This window comes from Symphalangus syndactylus, chromosome 12 (genome assembly GCF_028878055.3).
Source record: "Symphalangus syndactylus isolate Jambi chromosome 12, NHGRI_mSymSyn1-v2.1_pri, whole genome shotgun sequence".
In the NCBI taxonomy this organism is placed as follows: Eukaryota; Metazoa; Chordata; class Mammalia; order Primates; family Hylobatidae; genus Symphalangus; species Symphalangus syndactylus.
In genome coordinates, this window is record NC_072441.2 from 123,302,170 (window position 1) to 123,328,067 (window position 25,898).

Consider the following 25,898-nt stretch of genomic DNA (forward strand, 5'->3'; position numbering starts at 1 on the left):
CTTTTAAAAATCAAATTTTTCATGAATGATTTATTTTTGGATGAACCCTGGAGAATCCTAATTTCCTTAGTATTGAGGCCTTATAATTTATCCCAATTCTGAAATATCTTTTCTTTAATCTTCCAAGAAATTATCACTCAGTTTAGAGATCATTCCTAATAATGCGGGTAGGGAGGGGGGAATATCATATTTAGGTCTTACCTCTTGTTTTCTAGTATTCACTGGCCAGTTCTTACCTATTGGCTTTTCAAAGATCTATATTTGTTATCCCAGTAAACTTCATTGGTTAAAATTTTTTTTAATAATTATTATTTTTTAAAAGCCTTGCAGCTCTTTCCTTTAGTTTTGTCTATCCTTAAAATGAATTACTTTCCTAAAATAAAAAGCATTTTATACCAGATGCATGGGTCATTAATAATGCTGATTTTGTATATCTTACCACATGAGTTCTCCATCAGGGAAAGAAGGATTTTTTTTTAAGTGATAATGACAAGCAAGAGCTAGTTTGTTGTTGTTTCTTTTTTTTAATATACTTTTGAAACTGTGACCACCAGCACTGCTGCCTTACAGATCCTACCCTCCTGCCCCGAGAAAGCAGGAGAGTAAAGGGAAGTATTAGTTGATGCCATGGTGGTATGTGATTTTACCTAGATTTTCCCCCAGGACCGTGGTCTTCACCCTGCATGCTCCCAGTAGCATGTGTCCCAAAGTGTAGCACTACATGACAGCCCTGGGTAGCTGCTGTTTTAATAGCAAGGAGCAGCACCAGCCCTCAGCCCTGCTACCTCCTCTCTGAACTTTACCATGACTAAACTTTACCATGCTTTTTTCAGGGTCAATTTTAAAAACCCCTAAGGTAGTAAAGCTCCTTTTGGCTTTGGAGGTATTCCCTATGTGTTATTTTCTTTTTAATTTTACAGGCATAGGTAAAGACTGTTTCCTGCATTGTTTTCTGAAAACTATAGACTTCATGTTAGAAAGGTTCTAGAATGATGTACTGAGCTGCTGAAGCTAAGATTAGGGTATCTCTTCTAACCTAATCCTTATGAGACTGATAATGTTTTGAGAAAATGATTTTATAAAAAAAATTTTAGATAGTCCTACTTTCCTTTAGTTAGACTGCCTATTTTTTTTTCCTCTTTTTTTCCCCCTTGGTTTTTGTGTGTGTATATTCACCAATGCTTGGTTGCCAAATATTGTTTCTAAAGCATTTTTTTTTCAGAGACTCTAAAATGAAAGCAATCTCCGTATTGGGCAGCCCTCCTGGAGTAACTTTGAGCTGGAATGGGTCTAGGAGCCTGTGTTCTCTGTTTGTTCTCATGTGTTATGTTGATGGCATTCCCTTTTCGGCCACATCTCCCTCCCCATATTCAAGTAACTCCTTGGTCTGAGCTTTTTGGCTGCTTTTTTCCCCTCTTGCTGTTGCATCCTCACCTTGTTGGTGACTCTACACTGCCACCATGTATTGTTTTAATTTTGAGCACAATGTGAATTCTTTCCAAATGTGACTGATATGCCCTCTTTTGGGGCTAAGAACCCATAGATCACATGCTCTTCTCCTCTGTGAAATGAAACCTCTGGTGCTTCTTTCTTTGCCATCTAATTTCCATGTTTCAATTTTGACCTAAAGCACTTAGTATAATAAGGCAGCTTGATACCTCTGTTGCATAGTCTGAAGTAACACATGGTATCACTTTTACATGACAGTCTAATGTCCTAAGAGATTGTTAATAAAAAGTCCTGCTATGCTGAAAGAAAAAGAGAGAGAGAGAGACAAAAATAAACACAGACCCATTGGGCTCAGGGGAAGCTGAACCTGACCAGTGTGCAGAAAGAGGCAGAGACGTTCCATTTGTCTGGGAAGCACCATGCATACGACTGTTTGAGAGAAAGCACTGGACTAGTCATTCGGTAAAGAAAGCGTGTTACCTCCTGCCTGTAGCCTGAATAAAGCCGTGATTGGTGTGTTGTAGGAAAAACGGATCGTTTCCCTGGATTCAGCCAACACCAGACTGATGAGCGCGCTGACCCAAGTGAAGGAGCGGTACAGCATGCAGGTCCGCAATGGCATCTCCCCCACCAACCCCACCAAGCTTTCCATCACGGAGAATGGTGAATTCAAAAACAGCAGCTGCTGACGGGCTTTGTGAATAGACAGACTGTGGAAGGAGACAGAAGGAAATTGACCCACTCTCCTATCCCCAGACCTTTACCTAGCCCCTCCAGGTTTACAGAATGTTGCTACTTCACAATGGCAATGTGGTGAGAAACTCTTGAATAAAGAAAGGAACCTTGTCTTTCAGGGCATAAGGCGGCGACTTCCAAGGTCAATGCTTTTCCCCCACATCTCTATGTACATAAGGAACTTAGTTCTGGGCCATGTACAGAAAATATCACTGTAATATACCAAAAGAAAGTTAATAATGTAGATTACCTTTTTGATTATTGCTATTTTATTATTGTTTTCCTCTTGTTGATAGCACTGCAGTTGTTAGAGGAAGTAAAGTAGAAACTGTTGTGTGAGCGAGACATGAGCCTGTAGGTTCAGTAGGTAGAGACCAAGCATCTATCTGATAGAAGCACATGGAGTGCAATAGGACATTGTGAGAAGGAATTTTTCAGGGATTCATCTACTAGTTTAGAAACCCCACTCTGGCCCCCTTGTCCTTTCAGAAAACATGCAAATACCAAGATCCATACAAAACAATAATTTATTCCACTGATCAACCAAGACTGGTTCTGGCTGGACAGCTAATCTGATTTGGGGATTCATTGTTTCAGAGGACACAGACAAAAGCTGTTGCATCAAAACTGGACTTTAGGAGTAATTTCTATTGAACTCCTGTCAATATGTTTATTTCCTCTGTCTACAGCAGATGGGAATCTTCTCTTTTAGATAGGGGCTTTTTTTTTTAACCCCAATTGTAATAAAGAGTGTTCTTTTTCCTCTTTAGAGTTTACAAAACTATAAATAATTGTGTCTCCACATACCATCTTCATCTTCACAAATTCACTGCACTTTCTTCCCCATAGTGGGAGCTGTCATCACCAACAGGGTTTACTCTCCCCTGGAGAGGTTATATAAATAGCTGTCCATAAGCCATCCAGATCAACACCCTTTCTTCCATACAGAAAAGGGCTAACCATACCATAGCTGGAATCTCTGAATATTTCCTATTAAAATTTTTTTCTATGTGTTAAGTTATAATTTTTGTTTGGGATAAAGACTTTATCCATTGTACTAGCAAATCTATGAGGGGTAATTTTATCTCCATCTTTAACTTTTAAAGTACTTGTTCACCTTATCCCCTCAGTAAAGAAAGGAAATCCAAATTTGAAGCATCACTCTCTTAAAAGAAAAAAGAAAAAGAAAAAAATTGAAAGTGTCAGGATGGCACATTCCAATTATTATTCCCATGCTGGTAGATCTGACAATAATGACCCAATTTCAACACTTGTCATCCATAGCCTTATTATTATAGAACAGAAAAAGTCATGGAAACAAATTCATTTCCTTTTTTCCAGAGGTATGCAATGTCATCTTGAATGCAACCTTGATTACCAGAAGTATGGAAGGTTACATGTTAAACAGACATTATATATACAAATATATATATACATATATATTCACACATATATACATATAACTGCACAAATAGGAAAAGTTCATGCCTTCTATGCTGTTCAGATATAACGTTAAAAGGTTCTCGAACCTCTTTAAGCAAGATCTAAGTAGTTGTTTTATATTGAGAAAGCAACAATGTTTCTCGAATAAGTTGATGTTGATTTTAAATTATAAGCTTTAAAGAATTTTTTTTCTAGAAAAAGGGGATGGAAAAAATAGGACCTGAGGGAGCCATATGCATCAAGTGAGTGTTTCTCCATAATGGAATATTTATAAGAGAACATGTGTAGTGCCCTCTTTTGAGTGATGCCAACAGACACCAAGCCCTCCTTTTCACCGAGTCCCAGGCTTGCATTCCAACCTCTTGAGCTCTGCCCTCTCTCAGGTGGATCTTTGTGTTGGACCTTACGTTTCAGCAACCTCACCTTGGCCACATAACCCACAACCTTTTAAAACAGTTTCTTTCATAGCAATCCCTGTTTCTGCCAGACAGAGATCTAAAATGGGAGTTTCTCACTGTGTTTATCTGATCTGCACACTTTATATCCAGCTGTTTTGGCACTTTTACATTTTCTTCACCTTTGGTGAAGGTGCAAATTCTTACACCTTCTCTCCAAGCGGAGGGCACACTGTGGTCAAAATCACTTATTTTATTAGGAAAAAGAGGTAACTGTTCCAAAGTGTAGTGCCCTTTGTTGAAGGAGGAGGGATGTAAGCATAGATTTGTTCTTGTTTCTGGCTATTCTCAGCTCAAGCCATGTTTAATTCATTCTTTGTAAAAGCCTTCAATTGTGCCACAGAAAACCTGGTAAGAGAATTGTCAGTTTCATTGGCCTTAAGTATATAATGTGGGTGATGTCTTGCCATTGAGGTTTGGAAGCTCTTAGTGCTGATTATGGATTACAGAGGGCTGATAAAATTACTTATATTGGGAATTGAGAGAAGCCCAAAAAAATCAAATGTGCTTTTGATGGATAAAATGTATCTTATTAGCATTATGGGAGCTCCTTAGAGGGCTGTCTTCACTGGAAGATTTAATGCCCAAAACATTTGGACAGATTATGCAGCCTTCTACTACCGGGTTATCTCGAATGAAGAAGAAATAGTAAAAAATAATAATAATAGAGCATTACAAGTAAGCTAAAAGTTCAGAGTTGCTGATAGATGTTAAATGTTAGGTTGTCCTGTGAGCCTACTCCTGTCCAAACATTTTTCTCAGTATTTCTTTAGAGAATGCTGCAATCTGTAGAACTTACTCTGAAGGATTTTTTAAGAAGAGAAGCCACCAACAGGTGATAATTTTTATGGAGATGTTTTTTAATTGGCTTTCCCTCAGTTCAAGTAGGTAAATAACTTTGTTTGCTGGGAAGAGGTACATGGCTGAAGAGAGGCAAATAGATTAAGATAGCAATGTCTTGCACTTCCTGTTTCCCTCAAAACAACACCACATTGTGGGGCGCAGGATAGATCAGGGTTGAATGGAATTTGAAATTCAGGTGAAGTGCTTGTAAAGTGCATGTCTAGCTGACAACAGACTTGACCATTAATGAGGACAGTGTTGGTAGGAGTCAGAAAAGAGCTTTATATTCCCCTTTTATATTACTGAAGCAATAAGCAATCTGAGCTGAAGCAGCAAAAAGAGTCACATTTCCATCAGGTCATCATATTCCCTGAGTCTCTGCAATAAAAGCCATGTCAGAGGGGAGATTATAACTAGGTAACTATAACAAGCACTTGAGCACTTACCATGTTCCAAGCACTATCACCAAGGTACTGTTTGGGTTTATGGCAGTCTAACAGTAAGAAAAATGTGGTAAAATGAGGTAATCATGCTGCTATAGCTTTTTGCTTTTTTTCATATAGTATCAAGTTGGTCAGAATTAGCTTTCTCTGACTGGTCTGCTTCTGTGTTTCTCTGTGGTGGTGTTAAGACTATGAAAGAAAAAGAAAGATTACCTAAGACTGCTACAAGCGTTAACTATATGCCCTTAAGAATGAGCTTGACTTTGGAAGTAAAGCTTTTCAGATCTTAGTCTACCCAGGGCCTTTGTTGATGGGTCTGTGGTTCTGTAGACCCCTGGCTTTCACTGTGTTCTCAGAGGTACACCACATTGAGAGTAGAGTTCTTCTTTGGAAGTCCCAGAGCAAAATAACTGCCATCAAGTGAGTTTGCATTCATATTTGTTTCCCCTTCCATAGAGGGTTAGTTTTAGTTACCTCTAGCTTGGAGTTCCTGAGAAGGCTGGTTATAGGACTGAGCATGGGAAAGGAACCCTCTTCAGGATTACCTCAGTCCCATCAGTCTACCCCATTGTGACACTGAGCCCGACACACGCTTGACACCAGACTAGACTTGTCACAGGGCCAAACCCAACAGCCACATGCCATAGCTTCACTGCATTTTCAGCTACACCTTTGGAGGCCACCTTCTCCTATCAACTGTGGAAAGCCAAAAGGGCTCCCTTCTCCATTCTCATTACCTTTTTCAAGTCTAATAGTGAAATCTCCTGCTTACCCCAGCAGTAAATAGTTGCCTTCCTACCCCTTACCTGGGGGCCGATAATTTGAGATACTTTGTTTTTTCAATACGTCAGTTGAAGGATTTAGTTTCTTAAAAGCAAGAAATGTTGGAGTGTTGAATTTTTAAATAGAATCTCTTTTCATGTTTGAATGATTGTTATTAGTTCTAGAAGCATTCTCGTTGTCATGACCCAATTATGTATACTCTTGGGTTTAGGAAGGACAAAAGTGATGAAATTTGCATGAGGTAGAATAAATATCTTAGGAGGAGTGAAAGAACCTGAGGAAGAGACATGACCCATAAGGGAATGAATGCATAAGCAGTCTTCTCAGTAGCCCAGAGTTTCCGGGAAACAGGAATATTTATATCCCTTGCCCACTCTTAAAATACATAGATACATAAAAAGGCAGTCTCTGTAGACAACACATGCACACACCCACACAAAACACAGTTCCTGGGGCTTCCTTTTTCTGAATGTTAATCCATTTTATCGAGCAGTGATTCCCAAACTGAGATTTTCAGATTTTATGCTCTTGTTTGTTAGATTTTATAACAGTCATTCTATCATCCTAAAAAATGTACTATATGTGTTATATGTATATATAAGTTAAAGCAACTTGAAATTGACTTGGTTTGGCATTGTCTCAAGAACCCTAGATATCATTATTGATACCATGGGGAATCATAGAAATAAAGTTGAATATCACTGATCTGAGAGTAGGATCCAGAAATAAGTAGTTTCAGTTCCTGATCAGTTAAGCCTCAAGTGTTTGAGTAACCAACACAGCAAGACTTGGGAAATGCAGTGAGCACCCGAGGAAAGGAAAGTGGTAGTCTTTGCCTGCATTTCAGCATGCATTTCATTTCCTACTCAGTTGCTATCTTCCACTTAAATACCCTCGTTTGACCCTAGGAAGTTTTTTGTTTTTTTTTTAGTTTGAGACTTAAAACCAGATTTATTTGTTGTTGTAGAGAGATTTCCACAGAAGTTGTGTTTTAGGGACCTCCATCATCTTTGTGGGGGTACAGATATTTATGTGTAAATATCATTTTATGTGATTTCCAAATTTTCGAGGGAAACATTTCAATTCCCAGTTCAACAAAAGGTTAAATACTAATTGACTCAATGACCACCTTCAGAAAAGTTAAATAGTAAATTAGGTTAAATTTTGACTGGTGCTTAGACATTTCCTAGTTATATTAACTTAAGCAGACAGCAGCACATTAACCTGAGTTACACCTGTGAGGAAATGACCTTCTAAATTCGATTTTGTTTTTCATCTCCAGGGCCTTAATAAGAGTGTGTTAACACACGACTATTTTACAATGATAGCTCTAAATAATTTATTTTTTATTTCAAGAAAGAGAAATACACCTTAGAAAAACAAAACCCAAGATTTTATTTTATTTTTAAAGCCATATTTTTGTGCTAGTAGCATTTAGATTATTCCATATGTGAGATCCATATCAGCATTTCATTACCTGGGTTTGTTCTAAAGAAGATTTATTTTTGTTCTGTGAATAATTTTTGACAGTTCTTGTACATGTACAGATATAGATACGTTTGAGGTCTTTTATTGATATTCCTACAAAGAATACAAATAAACTTTAACTTTAAACATTTCAGACTAAAGTTGCTACTATGTTTGACATATTGCTGTCTTCTAGCATGCACCTGGGTGACTAGGACACTTGGAGAGAAACAAGAAAGGAAATGTATGCCGGAATATTATTCTAAAAATATATTTTAACATTAAGAACAGTCTGTCTTAGAATTTCCCAACTTCCATGTAATAAGATTTCAATTTAGGAAAAATAACTACATTAGCATGTATTGTGATAAAACTGTTACTTTTGAATTCTGCAGAATTTGAAATCTCTTTAATAACTTATGACAGGTAAAGTTTCCTCTGGTTTATTAGGAAATGTAGCCCCACTTAGCTTCCTAGACCACTACCATCCTCTTGTAATTTTCCAGTTAGATTAATGGGGTTTGTTTTCAGGATTTTTGATGTTTGATTCAGGTTTTTTATTTTAATTTCTTAATAAAAGTTCATTTGTCATTCCCAACATGATTGTTCCCAAATACACCCATCTTCTCCTGCATCCCTGTTTCATTCTGTAAAATCCAGGGATGCAGGTTTCATGTGTAGTCTTATTTTGTGTTAGTTGTAGGTCTGTGCTTTTTGGCACATGTCGAGTTCTTCCTAATCTTGTTCTACTAGGGATTAAAAAATTAAAATTTACTCAAAATCCAGAGAAGATTGCATGAAACAGAAACTGCATATCCAAGAATTGTGCTATTTTTTGTTCACTTCGAAGCTGACCCATTTCAGTCTAAATTGTTCGTGACCTAATGTAAGCTTTAAGGCTTCCTGGATCTGAAACATCAAAAGGAGAGAAAGTGTTGATGTGGTCTTTTTACCATGGTCCTCTTAGTCCTAAACCATCCATCCATATACGCTTTATGCATATCCATACCCTGTAATTGTTTTTAGCCTCCCTCCAGCTGTCTGAGTTTTTTTTATTAGCGTTTTACCAGTAGGAAAATACATAAATTAATTGTTAGCAAAAAAAAAAAAATTTATGACAACACTAAAACAGATGACTAAATCAGTGGTTTTCAATCCTGATTGTTCATCAGAATCACTGGAGAGTTGTTTAAAAAAAAGAAAAAACAGAGGAGTACCTCCTGAGCTCTACCATTGAACGATTAAATAGAATCTCTCTAAGGATTGGGCCTGGCCAGGCTTTTTTTTTTTTTTTTTCTTTTTAACCTTGCCAGGGGATTCCGAAGAACCAGGGGATAAGAAACACTAGTCCAAATCAAGCTGTGAGCACTGCATGTTTTCTGTCCCCATTCCTGAAACTGGGGTAAGTTGGTTACAGGTGTTTCCTTCCCTTCTATTTGGAATTTAAAATTCTACTAAAACTGACAATATATACTCAGCCTTCCCCCACATACACCTTGTCCCCACCAATCTGTCCTTTAAGTCTGTGAGGTAGAAATTCTCTCCATTAACATGGTCATCCCATTTATGGAATAGATACATTCTGACAAAGCTGACCAGAAGATGGAATTCCCTATTTCGACCTCAGTTTCCCCACTGGCTTCAATTTAAAGCAGAAGGTAGATGGCTTCTGGTTTGGAGTCAGAAGCTTCAATGAGTACACCCCTCGAGGAGTGCTGAAGGGCCCAGGCCAGAATCAAATATGCTACATTTGACTTTAAAGAGTAAACAACAGGCCGGGCGCGGTGGCTCACACCTGTAGTCCCAGCACTTTGAGAGGCCAAGGCAGGTGGATCACGAGGTCAGGAGATCAAGACCATCCTGGCTAACATGGTGAAACCCTGTCTCTACTAAAAACACAAAAAATTAGCCAGGCATGGTGGCGGGCGCCTGTAGTCCCAGCTACTCAGGAGGCTGAGGCAGGAGCATGGGGTGAACTCGGGAGGCAGAGCTTGCAGTGAGCCGAGATCACGCCACTGCACTCCAGCCTGGGCGACAGAGCGAGACTCCGTCTCAAAAAAAAAAAAAGAGTAAACAACATAGAGAACTCAAAGTTCCTTTGTCTACCTCCACCACCCCCCACCAAAAAAAAAGGCCCTTAACTACATTTGACTATAAGCAATAAACATAAGAGAACTCAGAATTCCTTTGTCTCTCCCCACCCAAACAAAAAAACGGTTCTTAACTTTTCTTGATCTAATATTCAGCACTGAAGTCTTATTACTTGAAACTTATCAAATGCTAAATTATACCATTCGTACTTGTTGTTCTTTCAATAGCAAAATGTACTGAAAGCTCTCCAGTCCCCCCTCCACTCCTGGCAAGCATGCAGTCACGTGCTCATGTGAATTTTCCAAAATCATGAGCATTTTGTAAGATTCAGTTGGTTCTATGAAATTACAATAAAGAGTATTGTATATTTTATTATAATTTGTAAATTGTGTGCTATACATTCTTTATATCAGTAAAATTTATAATAAACACATATACATTATATACTGTCACACACATATTACTGGTCTTTCTAGAAACTTGATTTTGTGAAATTCTAGAATGAATTGCCAGGGTGATATTTGTTTGGCCTATGAATAAATTGCAATGAACTAACAGGTAAATGCCGATGTTTCCTTGTCTGTAAAATTAAGATTGTGGCTAAATGGTCTATAGGGTACTCTCTAGCACTGACATTCTGTGGTTATTATCTGATATAATTGAGAAATGTGTCCTTAGACTATGTTCAAATATCAGCTTGAAGCTTTTCTCTCAGTATTTAGGAATAATTCTTCCTCTTCACAGTCTCCCATGGCACAGTAGTTTTTAAGAACCAAAAAAAAGTCTGAAACAAATGTATATTCAGAACACTACGGTGATAATGTTGATAATAATAATAGCCGGCCAGGCATAGTGGCTCATGCTTATAATCCCAGCCCTTTGGGAAGCTGAGGCAGGAGGATTGCTTGAGCCCAAGAGTTGGAGGTTGCAGTGAGCTATAATCGCACCATTGCACTCCAGCCAAGGTGGACAAAGCAAGACCCTGACTCAAAAATAATAGCTAATGTTTATTGAGCACCAACTATATGTCATATTATTTGCTAAGCACTTTATATGGAATATATCATTTAATCATAACACCAACCATGTGAGTTAGGCATTATTATTATCATTCCTATTTCATGAGGAAACTGAGGCTCAGAAAGACTAAGTTACTTGCCCAAAGCTACACAATGGATAAGGGCGAAACTAAGACCCAAACTCAGATCCCTCTGACTGCTGTCTTGACAAAAAAAAAAAAAAAAAAAAAAAAAAAAAAGCTTCGGAAAGACATTGGAGAGGGTAAGAAAAGATCCAAAAAGATCGTGCCACATAACCAACTTGTCACCATGAGCCAAAGTGATGGCAGTGGGACAAGATGAGGTCATATTCCACAGGTTTTCCACCTTAATATATTGGTTTTTATAAGATTGTCTTGCAATGTCCAATCATCTGACTGATGAGAATTAGAAGAGTGGGCAGAAGTCTCACCTGTCTCAGAAATTGGTCTTTCATCTCTTCTGGGTCCATCAGAGTTGAGATGGTAAAGTCTGCTTTCAGGATTCCAAAAGGGTGCCCTGAAAAAGAAAGTGCTACCTGTTCGGGGGGATATTATCCTATTTCCATTTCAAGTTCTTAGCAGTCAGGAGCACCTGGTGGACACCATAGATGCTACATGTTGATTTGGGATTTCAAAAAGAAAGAAGAAAGAAACTGCTGAGCAGAAGAACGCTCAGCCACAATTAGGATCAACCAATTAGTGGCTGAAAACAGAGTCCCATGCTTTGGGTAATGCGGGCTCTTCCACAGCCTGGCTACCCATCAGGCAATTATTTTCTTTTTTTGTTTCTTCTGTATTTTTCTCCTTACTTTTAATCCAGTAAGTAGATACCCCACACCATGCTGGAAATACTCATATCTCCTTGAGCTCCCCACCACAGAAAATTCTAAAGAAGTTCCCTGACTTTTTAAATAAATCCATCCTTTGCCCATGAGCCATCCATAATCATTACAGGAACTACAATCTCATAATAAGACTATATTTGCATTGCATTTTATTGTTTCTGAAGTTTATAATTATCTTATTGGGTGCTCACGACAACCCTGTGATATAGGCAGGGTAGTTTTTACCACATCCCCTTCGCAGAAGAGAAATAGAAATTCATAAACTTGTCCCCTAAATTTTCATAATAGTCATGGAGCATAAACTAGAATCCACCTCTTTATTCCTATCCCTATTCCCAACATTTCATGCTGTCATTCATGAAAAAGTCTCAAGGGCCCTGTGCCAAGGAGTGACTGTCCAGATTTAACTGCTCCACTGGTAAGAGTAGGAACTTGGTAGACAGAAGCAGTTACCTGATTTTTGCGCTAATGTTTTTTCTTTAGATTCTGAACTCAGATGTTGGGCCTCCGTGGCAGCAGCTGTATCTCTTCTATCAGTGCCACTCCCTACACTGGTCACAGCTACAGGAGGGAAAAATAAAAGATTTATTGCAAATACAACCAGGAGTAAGGTGGGCTGATATTGGTGACTGCCCCTGAGCTAAAAGACAGGCAAGGACAGCCACTGCTAGGCACACAGTTGCTGCAGAAGCCAGCGATGTGGGAAGCTCAATTCCTGCCAATCCCTGACTCACTCCCACAGGCTCTTGTAACCCAGCCCTTGAGTTGCTACACCATCATCTTTCAGAAAGCCCCCCTGGCAGCAGGACCTGTGGGGCTTGGGCAATGTTAGGAGGTTTTTCCTCATCAAATTTTTTTTGGTTCAGTAGCCTGTGCTCCAAAGGGCCTAATGTCCTTATATTGTCTGCCAGCTACACAAAGCCCCCACCATGGCACCCAGAGACCCTCAACATCGCCATCTGCATCCCAAATCAAGTTCAGGCTCTCCCCCAGCACCCCCTCTCTTCCTGTATGGCTGGCCATGCCCAGAGGCACTCCAGCCAGAGACCCTGGTGTCCTCAGCGGCTCCCTTGCTCCATCTCACCTGCTCTCATGTTCAGTCACCAAAGTCCTGTCAGTGCCTTGCAGATGTCTTTTTATTTTTTCAAATATGGAAATAATCCTTTTATTTGGAATATATTATTGTAAAATATGTAAGCAAATTTATCCCCTCCCCAACCCAGGGACACCCATGATTAACACTTTGCTGTAGAAGGTGCTTCGCACTCTCGAATTTGTTAATTTGCATGTGTAAAGATCTCTCTTGTTCGCTTTAAAGGCTGCATAGTAGTATTTCACTGAATGTACCATAACTTACTTAACCAATCTGCTTTCAGTGGACATTACGTTGTTTCCACCTTTTCACTGTAATAAACAATGCCGCAACAAACAACCCTGTGTGTGGAGGGTGCATATATATGTTTGTACCTCATATTACTGTTTCCTTAATGAATTTCCAAGGGTAGAATTTCTGTACGAAAGATTATGCATATGTTAAAACTGATGCAAATTCTGATACCAGAGTGGTAGCCCCAGTGGGCATACCTATTGTGCCAAGATCACTGTTTTTCCCACATTCTCAGCATTATTACCTTTCAAATCTTTGCCACACTGGTAAGTACAAAAATACATTTTAAAACTGCATCTTTTGGCTAGGTGTGATGGCTCACACCTGTAATCTCAACACTGGGAGGGTGAGGCAGGAGGATCACTTGAGGCCAGGAGTTCAAGGCCGGCTGTGCAACATGACGAGATCCTGTCTTTAAAAAAAAAAAAATTAGCCAGGCGTGGTGGTGTATGCATATAGTTCTAGCTACTTGGGAGGCTGAGGTGGGAGGATCGCTTGAACCCAGGAGTTCAAGGCTGCAGTGAGCTATGATCATACCACTGCTCTCCAGCCTGGGCAACAGGCGAGACCTTGTCTCTGAAAACAAAAACAAAACAAAAAGCAAAAAAAGTAAGCATCTTTATAAACTTTGCATTTGTGTGATTCGGTGAGCAAAGCTGAGCATTTTTTAAAATTTATTTGTATTGGTACTTCAGTTAACGTCACTTGTGAACAATGTAAAAATTCCCTGTCATGTCCCTTCCCACTCCAGTGCTCCAGAACAGGCCTCGGTTCCACCCACCCAGACTGTGCAATATTCTTTCCCCACACACACGTTTCCTGTCTCTCCTTTTCTGATTGGCCACCCCTTCAAAGGCCTCTTTCCCCACCCAAAGCATCATAAATTTCTTTAATAAAGTGATAAATGTGTAAAATTCAGAAACACAGAAGAGGAGGAAACATCTGTATTTGCATCCCCTGAATATAGTCACTGTTAACATGGTCACACATCTCCTTCCAGACTTGATTCCTAAGCCTTGCTATTTCCTTTCAGCCTTGTTGTGACTGTATTATGTACATAACATTGATAATGCTTTTTTCATTTAGCACCCTAATACAAGCATTGTCCTACATCATCCTAACCACCTTGCTTCTGGAAACTACAAATCTGAGCATTTTGCTCACCTGCTGTAAACCTCTGATGGCTCCATTGGCTGGGGGATCAAGTCCTTCAGATTTTGCCCCCAGTGTACTCCTTTCTCCTCATCCCCTGCCACTCCCTTCCCCACTATGTGGCCTACACCAGTCGCATCAAACTGCTTGTCATTCCCAAGCAAACCATACAGTTTGACATCTGTCTTTACCCATGCTGTTGCTTCTGCCAGGAAGAACTTGCTATACTTTTCTGCCAGATGAAATCCTCCGTTGTTACACCTTCTATCCCATTACCACCTTCCAGGCAGAAGGAAATGAATTGCTTTCCTGCCACAGCTCTTGGTTCACACTTCTGGTGCAGCACTTTCCAAACCGTCCTGACTGTCTCCATTAGTTCCTATGAGACCATGTGCTTCTAAAAACAGGAAACAGCCCTGCTCATCTTGGTATCCACAGTTCAATGCCTCCTTCAAAACAAGTACTCAGGAAATTATCGTCAAATTAAATCATCTACCAATGTGCACTATCCTAGTCCCCAGAGAGATAGAAAGAAGTACAGAACAGCACCTGCCCTGTGAGATTCCACAATCTCAATAATTCATAATTGTAATTATTTATAATTAATAAAATGAGAATGAGGCCAGCCCCATCTATTAAGGTAAGGAGAGAGGTGGGAGAAGGAATGAGTCACTAAACATTTCACTAGAGAACTGAGGTTAAAATGGCAATAACTACCATTTATTGAGTGTCTGCCAGATGCCAGGCACTGAGAGATGAGAAAAATAAGGTTCAGAGAAGTTAGGAAACTTGCATAAGGCCACACAGTAGGTACTGGAGCCAATATTCCAACTCTTGACTGTCAGACTCTTGCTTTTAGAACCAAAATGGATTATTTCTCTCCCAGATCACCCCACTTCACCTCCATTTCCATCCTAAATTACCCAGAGAGGACGAGACAGTGAGCTGGCTCCGGCCAGACAGGACCCCTGTAGGATGCGCTGGAGTGCAGCCGTGGTGGGGAGACTGTGGCCCCAGCACACAACACCCCCACACCACACCCACCTCTCATCCTCAACTCCCTGGCCTGCACCCTATGCATGGAAGCCAGGCCTGGTCGCCCCAAGAGAGGAACTCCCCGAGATGCTTGGGCCTGCCTGGGGTGGAGGTCCTAATTTCCAGCGACGCAGACAGGCACCTGTTTGGGGCCCTGGCCAGCTCCCAGCTGCTTCCGGGCGGGTGTTTTGGCTCAGGGCTGCAGAGTCAGGGGGTGCAGTTGTCCTTTGGGGCACAGCTGGGCTCCCTGAGCCAAATGAGTCTGAGATGCTTTCTTTGGTCCCCAGAGCGCTGCCTGGAGCCTGGGACCCGAGGCCCCGTCTAGATGTGGCAGACCCAGGGGGTGCTGCTATCCTGGGAGTAGCTGGGGCATCGCGGGTGGCATCGAGTGTGGGGCTCGAAGCGGAGGCCAGAAGAGTCGCAGTTACTTCCTGGGGGACAGAGAGGCTCCCCCGAGAGGCCGCAGCAGGGCTTGGGGGCTGGGACGCCGAGGGCGCGGGGTGGGAAAACGTACTCTGGGCAGTGACTGGGGGCATCCTGGGTCCTTCCCCGGGAACCAAGGTGCCCCCCGGGGCCGCGAGGTTGGCCGGAGGGCCGGGTGTTACCGCCCCTTGGGGCTGGAGGGCCGCTGGGCCCGCGGAGGCGGAAGCGCGCGAGTAGGGGGTGAGGAGGCCGGGCTCGCGGGACTCCGGGCTGCCCCTCTGAGTGAGCCGCGCCGCTGAAGTCGGGCCCTGCGAGGCGCCCACCGGGCCGGTGCTGGTCCCTAGGGCCAGAGAGAAGACTTCTGTGGGGTCCGCTGCGCCCGGGACCCCTCCCAAAGCCGAGGGCGCCGAGGAGTGGCGTCGCGCGGTGGCTCCCCGGGCCTGTGCCTCTTCCACGCCTGGCCTTGCCCACCCAGTGCAGACAGGGGCGAGCAGGGAGGGCCTCCTGAACCCAATAGCGCGGCCCAGGTGGCCAGTGAGCCTGGAGCAGCCAGGCAGGTGCCAGGATAGACCTTAGATGAGAAGACAGGCTGTCACCCAGCTTCTGACCCAAATCTGACCACGGCTACCAGCCTGGGCTCTGTCGCCTTCAGGGTGAGGTTCCTTAGCGACTCACAGAGGGCCCGGCCGGCAGGATCTGGGCTCCCACACTCTCCAGTGCTGACTGTCCCCACCCCACCTGCAGCTCCTTCCATCTGCACTCCTCACCCAGCCACGCACCCACACTCCACTTTGCAAGCTAAATCCTTCTCATCCTTCCAATAGTTACAAAGTCACCTCCTCTGGGAAATCCCGTGGACAATTATAGGGGGGGATGCTCCCCTTCTCAGCATCCCTACCACGCCTGTGACTACACCAAGCACCAGCCTCTTCCCAACTGGCTGTGAGCGCCTTCAGAACAAGCCTTCCCTTTTCATTGTGTCCCCCAAATCTTGCCTGGTGGCTGTGCCTGGGCTAGCACAAGACTCCATCCAGACTTTCTAATGAGTGAATGAATGAGGCTCTGCTCGACCTTGATCAAGTGCGCTCACTTTTCTGTGTCCTCAAAAAAAGACAATAATCCCTTTGTGTGATATAGGAATCTGTAAGGAGGCCAGGAAAACCGTGCTTTTGCCCTCAATTACTCTAGTTAGCCTCAGAACTCTTGGGAAGTAAAATGAGGTAACAGCTGTGAAGATGTTTCAGAAATTTTAAAATGCTATAGGAATGCTGTCACTGTCCTTCCCAGCCACCTCCCCATACATAATGCCAACAGCTCATCATCCCTCATCCTCTCCCTGAAGAGGAGCCTGCAATTCCGAGGGACTTTGCGGTGCTTCCCTCTGGATGCTGAGCCTCAGGACCTCTCTGATGATTCTTCCTCAGGAGCACTGCTCAGGTGTCTTCCCTTCCACCTCCCCCAGGGCCTCATCCTTTCACCTGAGAGACCGTACAGCCTCTCCTGGGTCTCCTGGCCCTGGAGCTGCAAGTTCAGTGGCCCAATTCCAGGAGAAGGGAGTTTGATGTGGCCCAGTCCTCCTTCCCCAACCCTGGCTGGACCAGCAGGGTGGGGAGCAGAGGGAAACTCCCCTCTGCATAAGTGGCCCTTGACTGCCACCCCCTTAGCTCACCCCTTTTCTAGGCATTCACTGGCCCTTCTAGGAGGGTCTTATGGGGCCTGCAAGCCACCTTGCCACTTCCCCAGACCCTGAAGACCCAGATCCAGCCGAGGGCAGGCTCAAAGCACCTCTGCCTGGCCTGGGAGTTGTTGTTTCCTCTGTCATTTCTGTGGGGGAAGTGTGGAAGACTGGAGGCAACTCTGCTGATGCCCGGTGTCCAGTGGAGGGGTCTGCAAGAAAACAGAGTGAGTGTGAGGGCAGGATCTGCAACACCCAGCAGGTGAGTGGCCACCCCAGGCTCTGATGGCCCCGCATTTGGTTGCCCATGATGGTAGCCAAACTCAGGAGGGCGCAGTTGTTGCACATCTACCGTGTGCCAATCCCTGCAGGAGACACATTCACCATCTCCAATCCTCACAGCAAGCAGCTCCTCAGGGAGGAAGAGCATCTTTGTGGATAAGGATCATGCGTCTCATCAAATCCAAAACACAAAAAGAAACAGCCAAGGACAAGCAAATCCACAGAAACAGAAAATAGGTTTGCGGTTGCTGGTGGGGAGGAGAGGGAGTGACTGCTACCGGGTAAGGGGTTTCTTTGGGGTGGGGGTGGGGGGTGATGAAAATGTCCTAAAATCAGATTAGTGATGACAGTTGGACAACCTTGTGAATATACTAAAAGCCACTGCATTGTACCCTTTAAAAAGGTAAATTTTGGCTGGGTGCGGTGGCTCATGCCTGTAATTCCAGCACCTTGGGAGGCCAAGGCGGGTGGATCACTTGAGGTCAGGAGTTCAAGACCAGCCTGGTCAACATGGCAAAATCCCGTCTCTACTAAAAATACAAAAATTAGCCAGGCGTGGTGGCAGGCACCTGTAATCCCAGCTACTTGGGAGGCTGAAGCATGAGAATTGCTTGAACCCGGGAGGTGGAGGTTGCAGTGAGCTGAGATAGGACCACTGCACTCCAGCCTGGGCGACGGAGCAACACTCTGTCTCAAAAATTAATTAATTAATTAATTAATTTAATTAAATAAAAAATAAGGTAAATTTTAAGATGGGAATTATATATCAACAAAACTCACAAAAAAGAGAGAGTGGTGGGGAAGGAGGAAGGGAGGAAGGAGAGAAGGAAAAGGCAAGGCCCATCACACAGGATGTGGGCACCAGGCAGGTTTGGGATCCCATACATTCACAGGGACAGAAAAATGACAATGGCTCCCATCCACCGGGGGCCCACTCTGTGCCAGGGTTTCTACTCTGCCCCTTACATTCACTTTCTCATTCAGCCCTCAAAGCCATCCTATGAGGTGCGTGCCACCAATTCATTTTGTTCAATATATTTCAGAGATGAGGAGAAGGAGGCTCCGAGGTGCTGCCCACCTTATTTCTGTAAAGTCTGATTCCAAAGCCCAGACTCTTAACTTCATTGTCCAATAACGCATTGCTCTTGCTAATTGCCAGTGCCCTAAGGCTGGATGGAGTCTGTTCTATTATTTAAAGATCCCCAGAATTAAAATAATACAACTTCCTCACAAGTTTATAGTGTAAGGATCTCAGGAGCCTGCTCCAGAACTCAGTTACCCCTCAGAGTCTGGAAGTGCTTCCTTGGGTCTATCCTCAATGTCATCTGCTGCCAAGTAAACCCATTTCCCATCTCGTTCTATCCTCAATGGGCCAAGGGCCGGCAAGAGCAGGCTCTCACTCACCATAGAAGCAGATGAAGGGCAGCGGGGAAGAGCAGTTCACTGAGTACACTTTTGGGGAGTAGGTCAGATAGATGCCGAGAGCTGCACACAGTCCTCTCACCATCATCGGCACCTGCAGCCAGGAGGGGATGCTGGCCCCTAGGTCACTGGACCAGCTCAGAGATCCAGAGTTTGCATTGAGGTAGAGGCCAATCCAGGCTTCAGTCTCACTCATGATGGATCTCAAGGCCTCCTTGCCTGTCTCATCCGTCACCATCTGCAGGTCGGCCAGGTCTGTGTGGTGGCTGCGGCAGTACAGCAGGGCCGAGGACCATGTCATCACTTGGTCAAATCGCATGAAGGTCTGACCACCGATCTGGACCACAGCTGGGGTCAAAGAATGTGGAGATCACAGGCCTGAGGGCCTGGATTTCTGACAGCCCAGCCTTCATCACCTTTGGGGATAGAATTCTGGTCTGACATGGGCCCTTGTCCCTGGTCCTTGAGTGTTAAGTTTGATCAAAACAATAATTTTATAGGTAGACCAAATACCAGGATGGAAGAATGGATGAGATAATATAGCAGCAGGTGGGGGAAACATTAGGGAAAGCAGAGGTTAAGAGTTCTTGGAGCTATATGGCCTCACAAGTTCAGTTTAAGTCTTAATTTCTTCATCTATACAATGGGGTGGTAATAGTACCTAATGTCAGGATTACATGAAATCATATATGCAAATGGTTTAGCACAGTGATATATTAATAGTAAGCACTTGGCAAGATGGTAGTGACCATTTTGGGGGAGATTATGAGGAAGACAGAACAATCTTGGTTTGGGGCTACCCTCGAGTGTGATTTCTAGGGGCTGTGCCTGCCCCCACTGGCTCCCAGGCAAATCCAGGGCTGAGCAGAATAGATGAAGTGTGTGATCTTCCTAGGCTCACTGTGCCTGGAGAGCCAGGGAGAAGAGGCCAGCCTGGAGGGATGGGCGTGGTGGACAGGAGGCAGAGCAGGCAGGCTCAGTGGCCTTGCTTTCTGGGGAGCCCAGAGACTGAGATGCCGTCCTCCCACAGCCACCACTGCCAGTCCCTGCCCGAGGCTGGACTGGGCCAGGTCCTGAGGTAGGACAGGCCCAGCCTACCCTGCCCCTCGCCGGGACTGTCCCATCTTGCAGCACATAAGCCCACACATCTGAGATTCCAGACAATGGACGATTGCAAATGATGTGAGTGGCTGGGACTCAACCTGAGGCATTGATTCCGGAGGCCCGGAAGACGAAACACTACTGTTTGCCGAGTCAGGAGTCACATGCTCAGATTCAAATGGAGCCTCCCAAACTTGGACATGAGCCTTTCACCTAAGCCCATCAAGATTTGCCTCCAATTTCCCTAACATTTTCCCTATCTAAACTGATTTTTTAAAGTTACTCTTGATTAAACCCCTAGTATGTACCAGCCCTGAGCTATGCGTGTGGCCTGTGTCATCTTTGAAAACCCCACTACCATCCTGAGAAGTTGGTGTCATTAACCTCAGTTCACAGATAAGGAAAAGGAGGCTCAGGGAGGCGACAACCTGCCCGAACTCAGGCCATACTAGAGATTCGAACATGGGAAGCCCACGCCATCTTCACTCTACAAGTCTGTACCCCATACCATGCAGAAAACCCACTCTGCAGAGCAGATTGAGTGAGTATATTGCCTCTGTCATAGAACTTCTCCACATCAGATAGGAAGAAACTTTTTAAAAGATACCAAGGCAGTAATACCAGAGGGGACTATTTCAGAGAAGCCACCCCCACCCCTAGATGGATGAGCTGTGAAGAGGAACCACCCTGTCCCCAACTCCAGAGTGAGAGCTGGGCTGCAGCCAAGGGCCCATCCACTCTCTGATTCCAGTCTGTGATTGGAGACCTTGAGCCAGTCACCCTCCCCTCTGGGCCCATCGTAATAATAAAGACAATGGCCAGCTCGGTGGCTCATACCTGTAATCCTAGCACTTTGGGAGGCCCAGGCAGGTGGATCGCTAGAGCCCAGGAGTTCGAGACCAGCCTGAGCAGCATGGCAAAACCCCATCTCTACTAAAAATACAAAAAATTAGCTGGGCATGGTGGCATGTGCCTGTAGTACCAGCTACTCAGGAGGCTGAGGCAGGAGGATCAGCCACCAGGAATGTCAGGTGAGCTGTGAGTGTGCCACTGCACTCCAGCCTGGGAGACAGAGTGAGACCATCCATGTCTTTAAAAAATAAAAAATAAAAATAAAGACATTGATCCTCTCCATGCGGTTCAGCCAGGGGGCAGCAAAGCCTGGAAATCCCTCCCGGACAGCCAGGCAGAAAACAGGGGAACAGAGGGGACCCAGGGGTGGACATCCTGCTGGCTGGTCCTGGTGGAGAGGTCCAAGGCAAAACAAGCCAAATTCCCAGAAAAGGGAATGGGGAGCAGGTGTGTACCTGGCTTTGGAGAGGTGGTCAGGCTGAGAGAGGGCTTTGTGGAGATGAGGTACCCGACGTCAGGGTCTGTAAAACAGAAACAGACCACAAGTTCTGGGGAGGCCCGGGATCCTCTGCAGGCAGCTCCTGTCCAGTTACAGCCGGGAAAACCTAGCTCGGGGGCAGACAGGCTGGTCCATCCTTTTACACATCTATTCAATCCATTCAATAAATACTGGGCACCTATTATGTCGCAGATGCTATTCTACGCCCTGGGAAAAATGGCAGAAATAAGACAAGCGGAGTCCTTGCTCTTGAAGAGAATATGAGAAGGAGCAAATCTTGTAGAGAGGTGGGAGGAGCTGCCCAAGCACAGCCACGACAAAGGTTCTGCAGTGAGAAGGAGCTAAAGGAAGTCACGTGCCTGCGGCAGGAGTAGGAGACGAGGCCAAAGAGGGGAGGCGAGGCCTGATGGCTAAAGGAGGACAGGATTCTAAGTGCTGCCAGGGCCTGCTGATTCTTTTGTTTACAGGGAAGTGACCTGATTTACCTTTTTAAAAGCTCACTCTGTTTAGAGAACAGACTTTAGGGGTCAAGGGCAGACCCAGAGGAGAGACAGCGCTGACTTGACCCCACGTGCTAGCAGCAGAGGTGCAGAGCTGGAGAGAGGTGAGGGGTCAGGACCCGTCTTGGTGGAGTGCGGGGACAGTGTGGGGAGCAGGAGACAACCCCATACGCACACCCCTCCCTTTGCAGGCCTCCTGGTCCCGGGCACACTTACCACCCCTGGGAATCTCCTTACTCCCTTGGGAACCCAGCATTTAAATCTAGGCAGCCACCACCCGCTACTTCTCAAGGTCCCGGGGCAGGCATGTTGGGCACACATGAGGTTGGTCCTCCATAACCCTATTTGAGAGGTGAGGATGGCACAGAGTTGTATTGAGTCTTGGCTGACAGAGGGAGAAGCAGGAAGTGACACTCTTACCAGGCAAGTGCTGTGCATGCCACAACCAGCCCACGTATGATCTTCCCAACAGCAACAAGACAGGAGTCAGAGGCACCGGCAGCCAGGACAGAGAGGGACCCGGTGGAGCACAAGGAGGGGGCTGCTGTTCTCCAACAGCTGGAGCCTTGTGCGTGGTGTACCGATGGTGGATTTCCCGCAAAGATGCCCGAGGAGTTGGCTCCCGCTACCCACTTAGTGGGAAGCAGGGGATCTCCCAGAGGGCGGCCGCTACCCGCCTGCCCAGCTCTGAGACCCTAACCGTCCACCTGTGCTTCATGAGAAGGAGACAGTGAATTCTGCTCTTGCTTCTGCATCGGTTCACATGCATCCCCCAACCCCAGCCTGTCTTTCCCTCTTGGCTCCCTTTCTTTTTCTCCTTCCCCCAAATCCTTAATTGGAAAGAAAGGAAATTTCCAGATTTTATTTTTATTCTATCCTGACTTACACCCAATTTTTTAATGAGGTCTTCGAATAGGGGTGCAGAGGAAATAGAAATAGAGGTCACAGAGAGAAAGTGACGTGGCAAAAAGAGTAAAGTCCTGACCAGTTATCCTCTGAAAGGGCGCTTCTCTCCGTCTCTCCCCGCCCCATCATTTGCTATTGAAAAGCAACACTGGGCCAGGCCCCTAATGGCTCGTGCCCATAATCCCAGCACTTTGGGAGACTTGAGGCAGGAGGATCACTTGAAGGCAAGAATTTGAGACCAGCCGAGGCAACATAGAGAGACCCTGTCTCTATTAAGGTTGGTTTTTTGTTTTTTGTTTTTTGTTTTTTTTTTAAATTAGCCAGGTGTGGTGGCATGCACCTGTAGTCCCAGCTGCTCAGGAGGCTGAGGCAGGAAAATCACTTGGGCCCAGGAGTTGGAGGTTACAGTGAGCTATGATCACACCACTGCACTCCAGCCTGGGCAACAGAGCGAGGTCCCTGGGGGAAAGACCAAGCCTGAAATATGAATGCGAACACACCATAGTAGCAGAGGAAGGGCTTCTGGTCTGTGCAGGAGGCAGCCCCTATGTTGGGTAATTTCAGCCAAGTGTACAGCATGGCACAGAAGCCCACCCCAAATTCGGGTAGCTTCTGGCCCCACTCCAGGGCTGTGACTGTGGAGCCGCTGGACCATCTCAGGCCAGAAGTGCTTGCGTCGAAGAAGAGGCCAATCCAAGCCGGGGTACTGGTCATGAGGGAGTAGAGCTTCCACAGGCTACTTGGCTGCAGGTCAACGAGGTCTGTGTAGTGCAGCCGGCAGTGCTGCTGGGCGTCGTACCAGCTCAGCGCCTCCTTCACCAGAACCAAGTCCCTCTCACTGCTCACCAGCTGCAGGACTGGAGCAGGAGAGGCTGTCACAGCACAGCTGTCCCCACCCCAGCCCCTAGTCCTCAAAGAGCTTTCAGCCACACCCTGGTGGGCCTCCCCAGCCTCTTCCTGCCCACTCTGCGCTTTGCCGCTGGCCCACCAGTCATATCCAGCTCTCCCTCCCAGCGTTGGCATGAGCTGTTCTCTTGCTCTCGAAGAGCCAGCCACCTCCTCCAGCTCCCTCAACCCACGATTCCTATTCTCTCATTTCCTCATCTCCCCAGTCCCTTTGCTCAGCTAACTCCTCACCCTTCTGCCCCATCCTTTCCGCAGAAAAGGTGAGGTGCCTTTCCTACCTGCTGCAGTGCAACTTTGTTAGTGCTTGATAACAATAGACAATGCTTGCTGAGTGCCCGCCATGCGCCATCGGCTCAAGGAATTCTTCCAGCTGCCTAAGGTATCACTCTGACTGTTTTACAAATGAAGGAACCAAGTCACAGAGAGTTAAAGAGGCACAGCCAAGGCCACCCAGTGGAAAGGAATACAGCCCAGACTCAAGTACCCTGGGCAGGCTCCCAGCTCCAGGCCCATATCCATGGCAGGGCACTGCCCCTTCATCAGGGGCTCATAACCAGAGCTGCACTTTGGAGTCACCTAGGAAGCTTTTCAAATATACCAATTTCCAGGCCCACCCTAGAGCAAAGATCTGCTGCTGGGACTAGCATCAGGATTTTTTAAAAGCTTTCGGGGAAGAGACCTTTTTGCTTGTCTGTCTGTACCACCTGGTATAGGCAACTTATGAGCAAAGAATGAGCCTCATTCATCATTATATTCCCAGGGCCCAGCACAATGCCAGCCACATCACAAGGGCTCAATATATTGAAAAGGAAGGAAGAGAAGGGAAGGAAGGAAGAAAAGAAGGAAGGGAGGGAGGGAGGGACGGAGGGAGGAAGGAAGGAAGCAAGGAAAGAGAAGGAGGAACTAATGAGCAAATCGAATGTCTCCTAGGAGGCCACCCCAAGCCCCAAGATCTGTGTTCCTTCCTTCCTTGACTCCACCCTCTTGGTCCCAGTAAATGCGGTTGGTCCAGGGCTTCTCTGTCTGCCCAGGCCCTGCCTGTGGAGGGAGGCAGAGAGGAATGAAGGGCTTGGTGCTGGGACCTTGGGGGTCTGGGCCACAAGGAACCCTTCAAGCTAGATGCCCCTGGAGAGGAGAATGAGACTGGAGAGCTGGGCACAGGCCCTGGCAGGGAAGCCAGGGCCAGGGCTGAGGAGGAGAACAAGCTCCCCTGCCAAGGAGAACAAGCTCCTCACACCCACCATAGGGGAGGATGCTTCCTGTCACTGAGAAAAGCATTCTGCTTATTTTTTTTAATGACTGGCTGTGGCCCGCATAATTGATTTTAGGATGGTGTCCACCCCTGGCCCCCCAGCTCTGTGCAGGGCGCCCCTCCTGCCGGCCTCTCCAGCCCCACCCTGGAGCTTCTAGTCAGTTCCATGGCCTTGAACTTAGCCCTTCTCTGCTTGCCTGCCAACACCTGGGCCCAAGACCCCTCTACCCTTGGCAGTCCCCACACGCCCCCACTCTGCAGCCAGAGGGCCTAAGACCTGACCACCCACCGCCACGTGGGTCGCAACCATGGGGCCCTGTGCCCTCCCCTCCCACCCGCATCAGCAGCCGCCACCCTCCAAGCCAGGGCATTTCCTGGCCTTCTTGGCGGCTCCTTCTCCCCCTCAGGCTCACCCACGGCTCCCTTTCTCCGAGAACCCTTGCCGCCCCCGCCCCTGGTCCACAGACCCCCACAACGCCCATCCCTGTCCACACCCCGGGCGAAGCTCCCTTCCCACCCCTGTTCTGAGGGTCGAAAAGCATTCGTTTCTTTCCACCTTGCCTCCCTCCAACCTGGAAATCTGGGAACTTCAGGGGTGCGCCCCCTTCCCTCAGCCTCCAGCCTGGGGAAGCATGGAGCCACGCACCCTCCTCCAGGCCGGGGGGCCTCACCTGCTGCGCAGAAGGAGAGCAGCAGCGCCTGGGACAGCATAGCTGGGCACTGGCTGGGTGATGGCTGGGTGCTGGCTGGGCACGGGACAAGCCCCCGGAGCTGGTGGGGACTGTGGCAGAGGCTTCGTCTGACCTTCTGGCCTTTTATTCCTTGCTGTTTACTCTCTTCCTCTTTGCTACCCAAACTGCTGGATTTTACTAAACAAATACTTACCCACTGTCTGTTGCTGCCAGCAGGGCGT

The 25,898-nt window shown here is 45.9% G+C and overlaps 2 protein-coding genes across 6 annotated transcripts in view; one reads left to right on the forward strand and one right to left on the reverse strand.

Moving 5' to 3' along the window:
* The window catches only part of RASAL2 (RAS protein activator like 2), a 407,617-nt gene extending 397,345 nt beyond the window's left edge, over window positions 1–10,272 (forward strand). For all 4 annotated transcript variants that reach the window (XM_063627424.1, XM_055255689.2, XM_055255690.2 and 1 more), the window contains one exon: window positions 1,974–10,272. In XM_063627424.1, the coding sequence (XP_063483494.1) occupies window positions 1,974–2,116 (143 nt within the window). In that variant the 3' untranslated portion in view covers window positions 2,117–10,272. The remainder of the gene's footprint in view (window positions 1–1,973) is intronic.
* On the reverse strand, window positions 8,152–25,721 carry CLEC20A (C-type lectin domain containing 20A). 2 transcript variants are annotated; one of them, XM_055255694.1, is made up of 8 exons: window positions 25,657–25,721; window positions 23,328–23,684; window positions 21,378–21,443; window positions 18,952–19,317; window positions 17,376–17,477; window positions 12,047–12,154; window positions 11,180–11,265; window positions 8,152–8,527 (listed from the first exon to the last, which is right to left on the reverse strand). In XM_055255694.1, exons 1-8 carry the CDS (start codon window positions 25,694–25,696, stop codon window positions 8,447–8,449), a joined length of 1,206 nt encoding a protein of 401 aa, XP_055111669.1. In that variant the 5' UTR covers window positions 25,697–25,721; the 3' UTR covers window positions 8,152–8,446. The 2 variants fall into 2 exon arrangements, 1 of the variants encoding a protein (XP_055111669.1); XR_008652958.2 differs by lacking the exons at window positions 8,152–8,527; window positions 17,376–17,477; window positions 18,952–19,317; ... (1 more) ...; window positions 23,328–23,684; window positions 25,657–25,721 and adding an exon at window positions 15,310–15,449 and having other exon boundaries at window positions 10,938–12,154.
* Between the last annotated feature and the right edge of the window lie 177 nt (window positions 25,722–25,898).

Coding starts and splice junctions, on each gene's coding strand:
- CLEC20A (XM_055255694.1), bottom strand. CDS start 25,696: ATGCTGTCCCAGGCGCTGCTGCTCTCCTTCTGCGCAGCAG. Junction 23,685..25,656: donor GCTCTCCTTCTGCGCAGCAG/GTGAGGCCCCCC, acceptor CTCCTGCTCCAG/TCCTGCAGCTGGTGAGCAGT. Junction 11,266..12,046: donor AACATTAGCGCAAAAATCAG/GTAACTGCTTCT, acceptor TTTCTTTTTCAG/GGCACCCTTTTGGAATCCTG.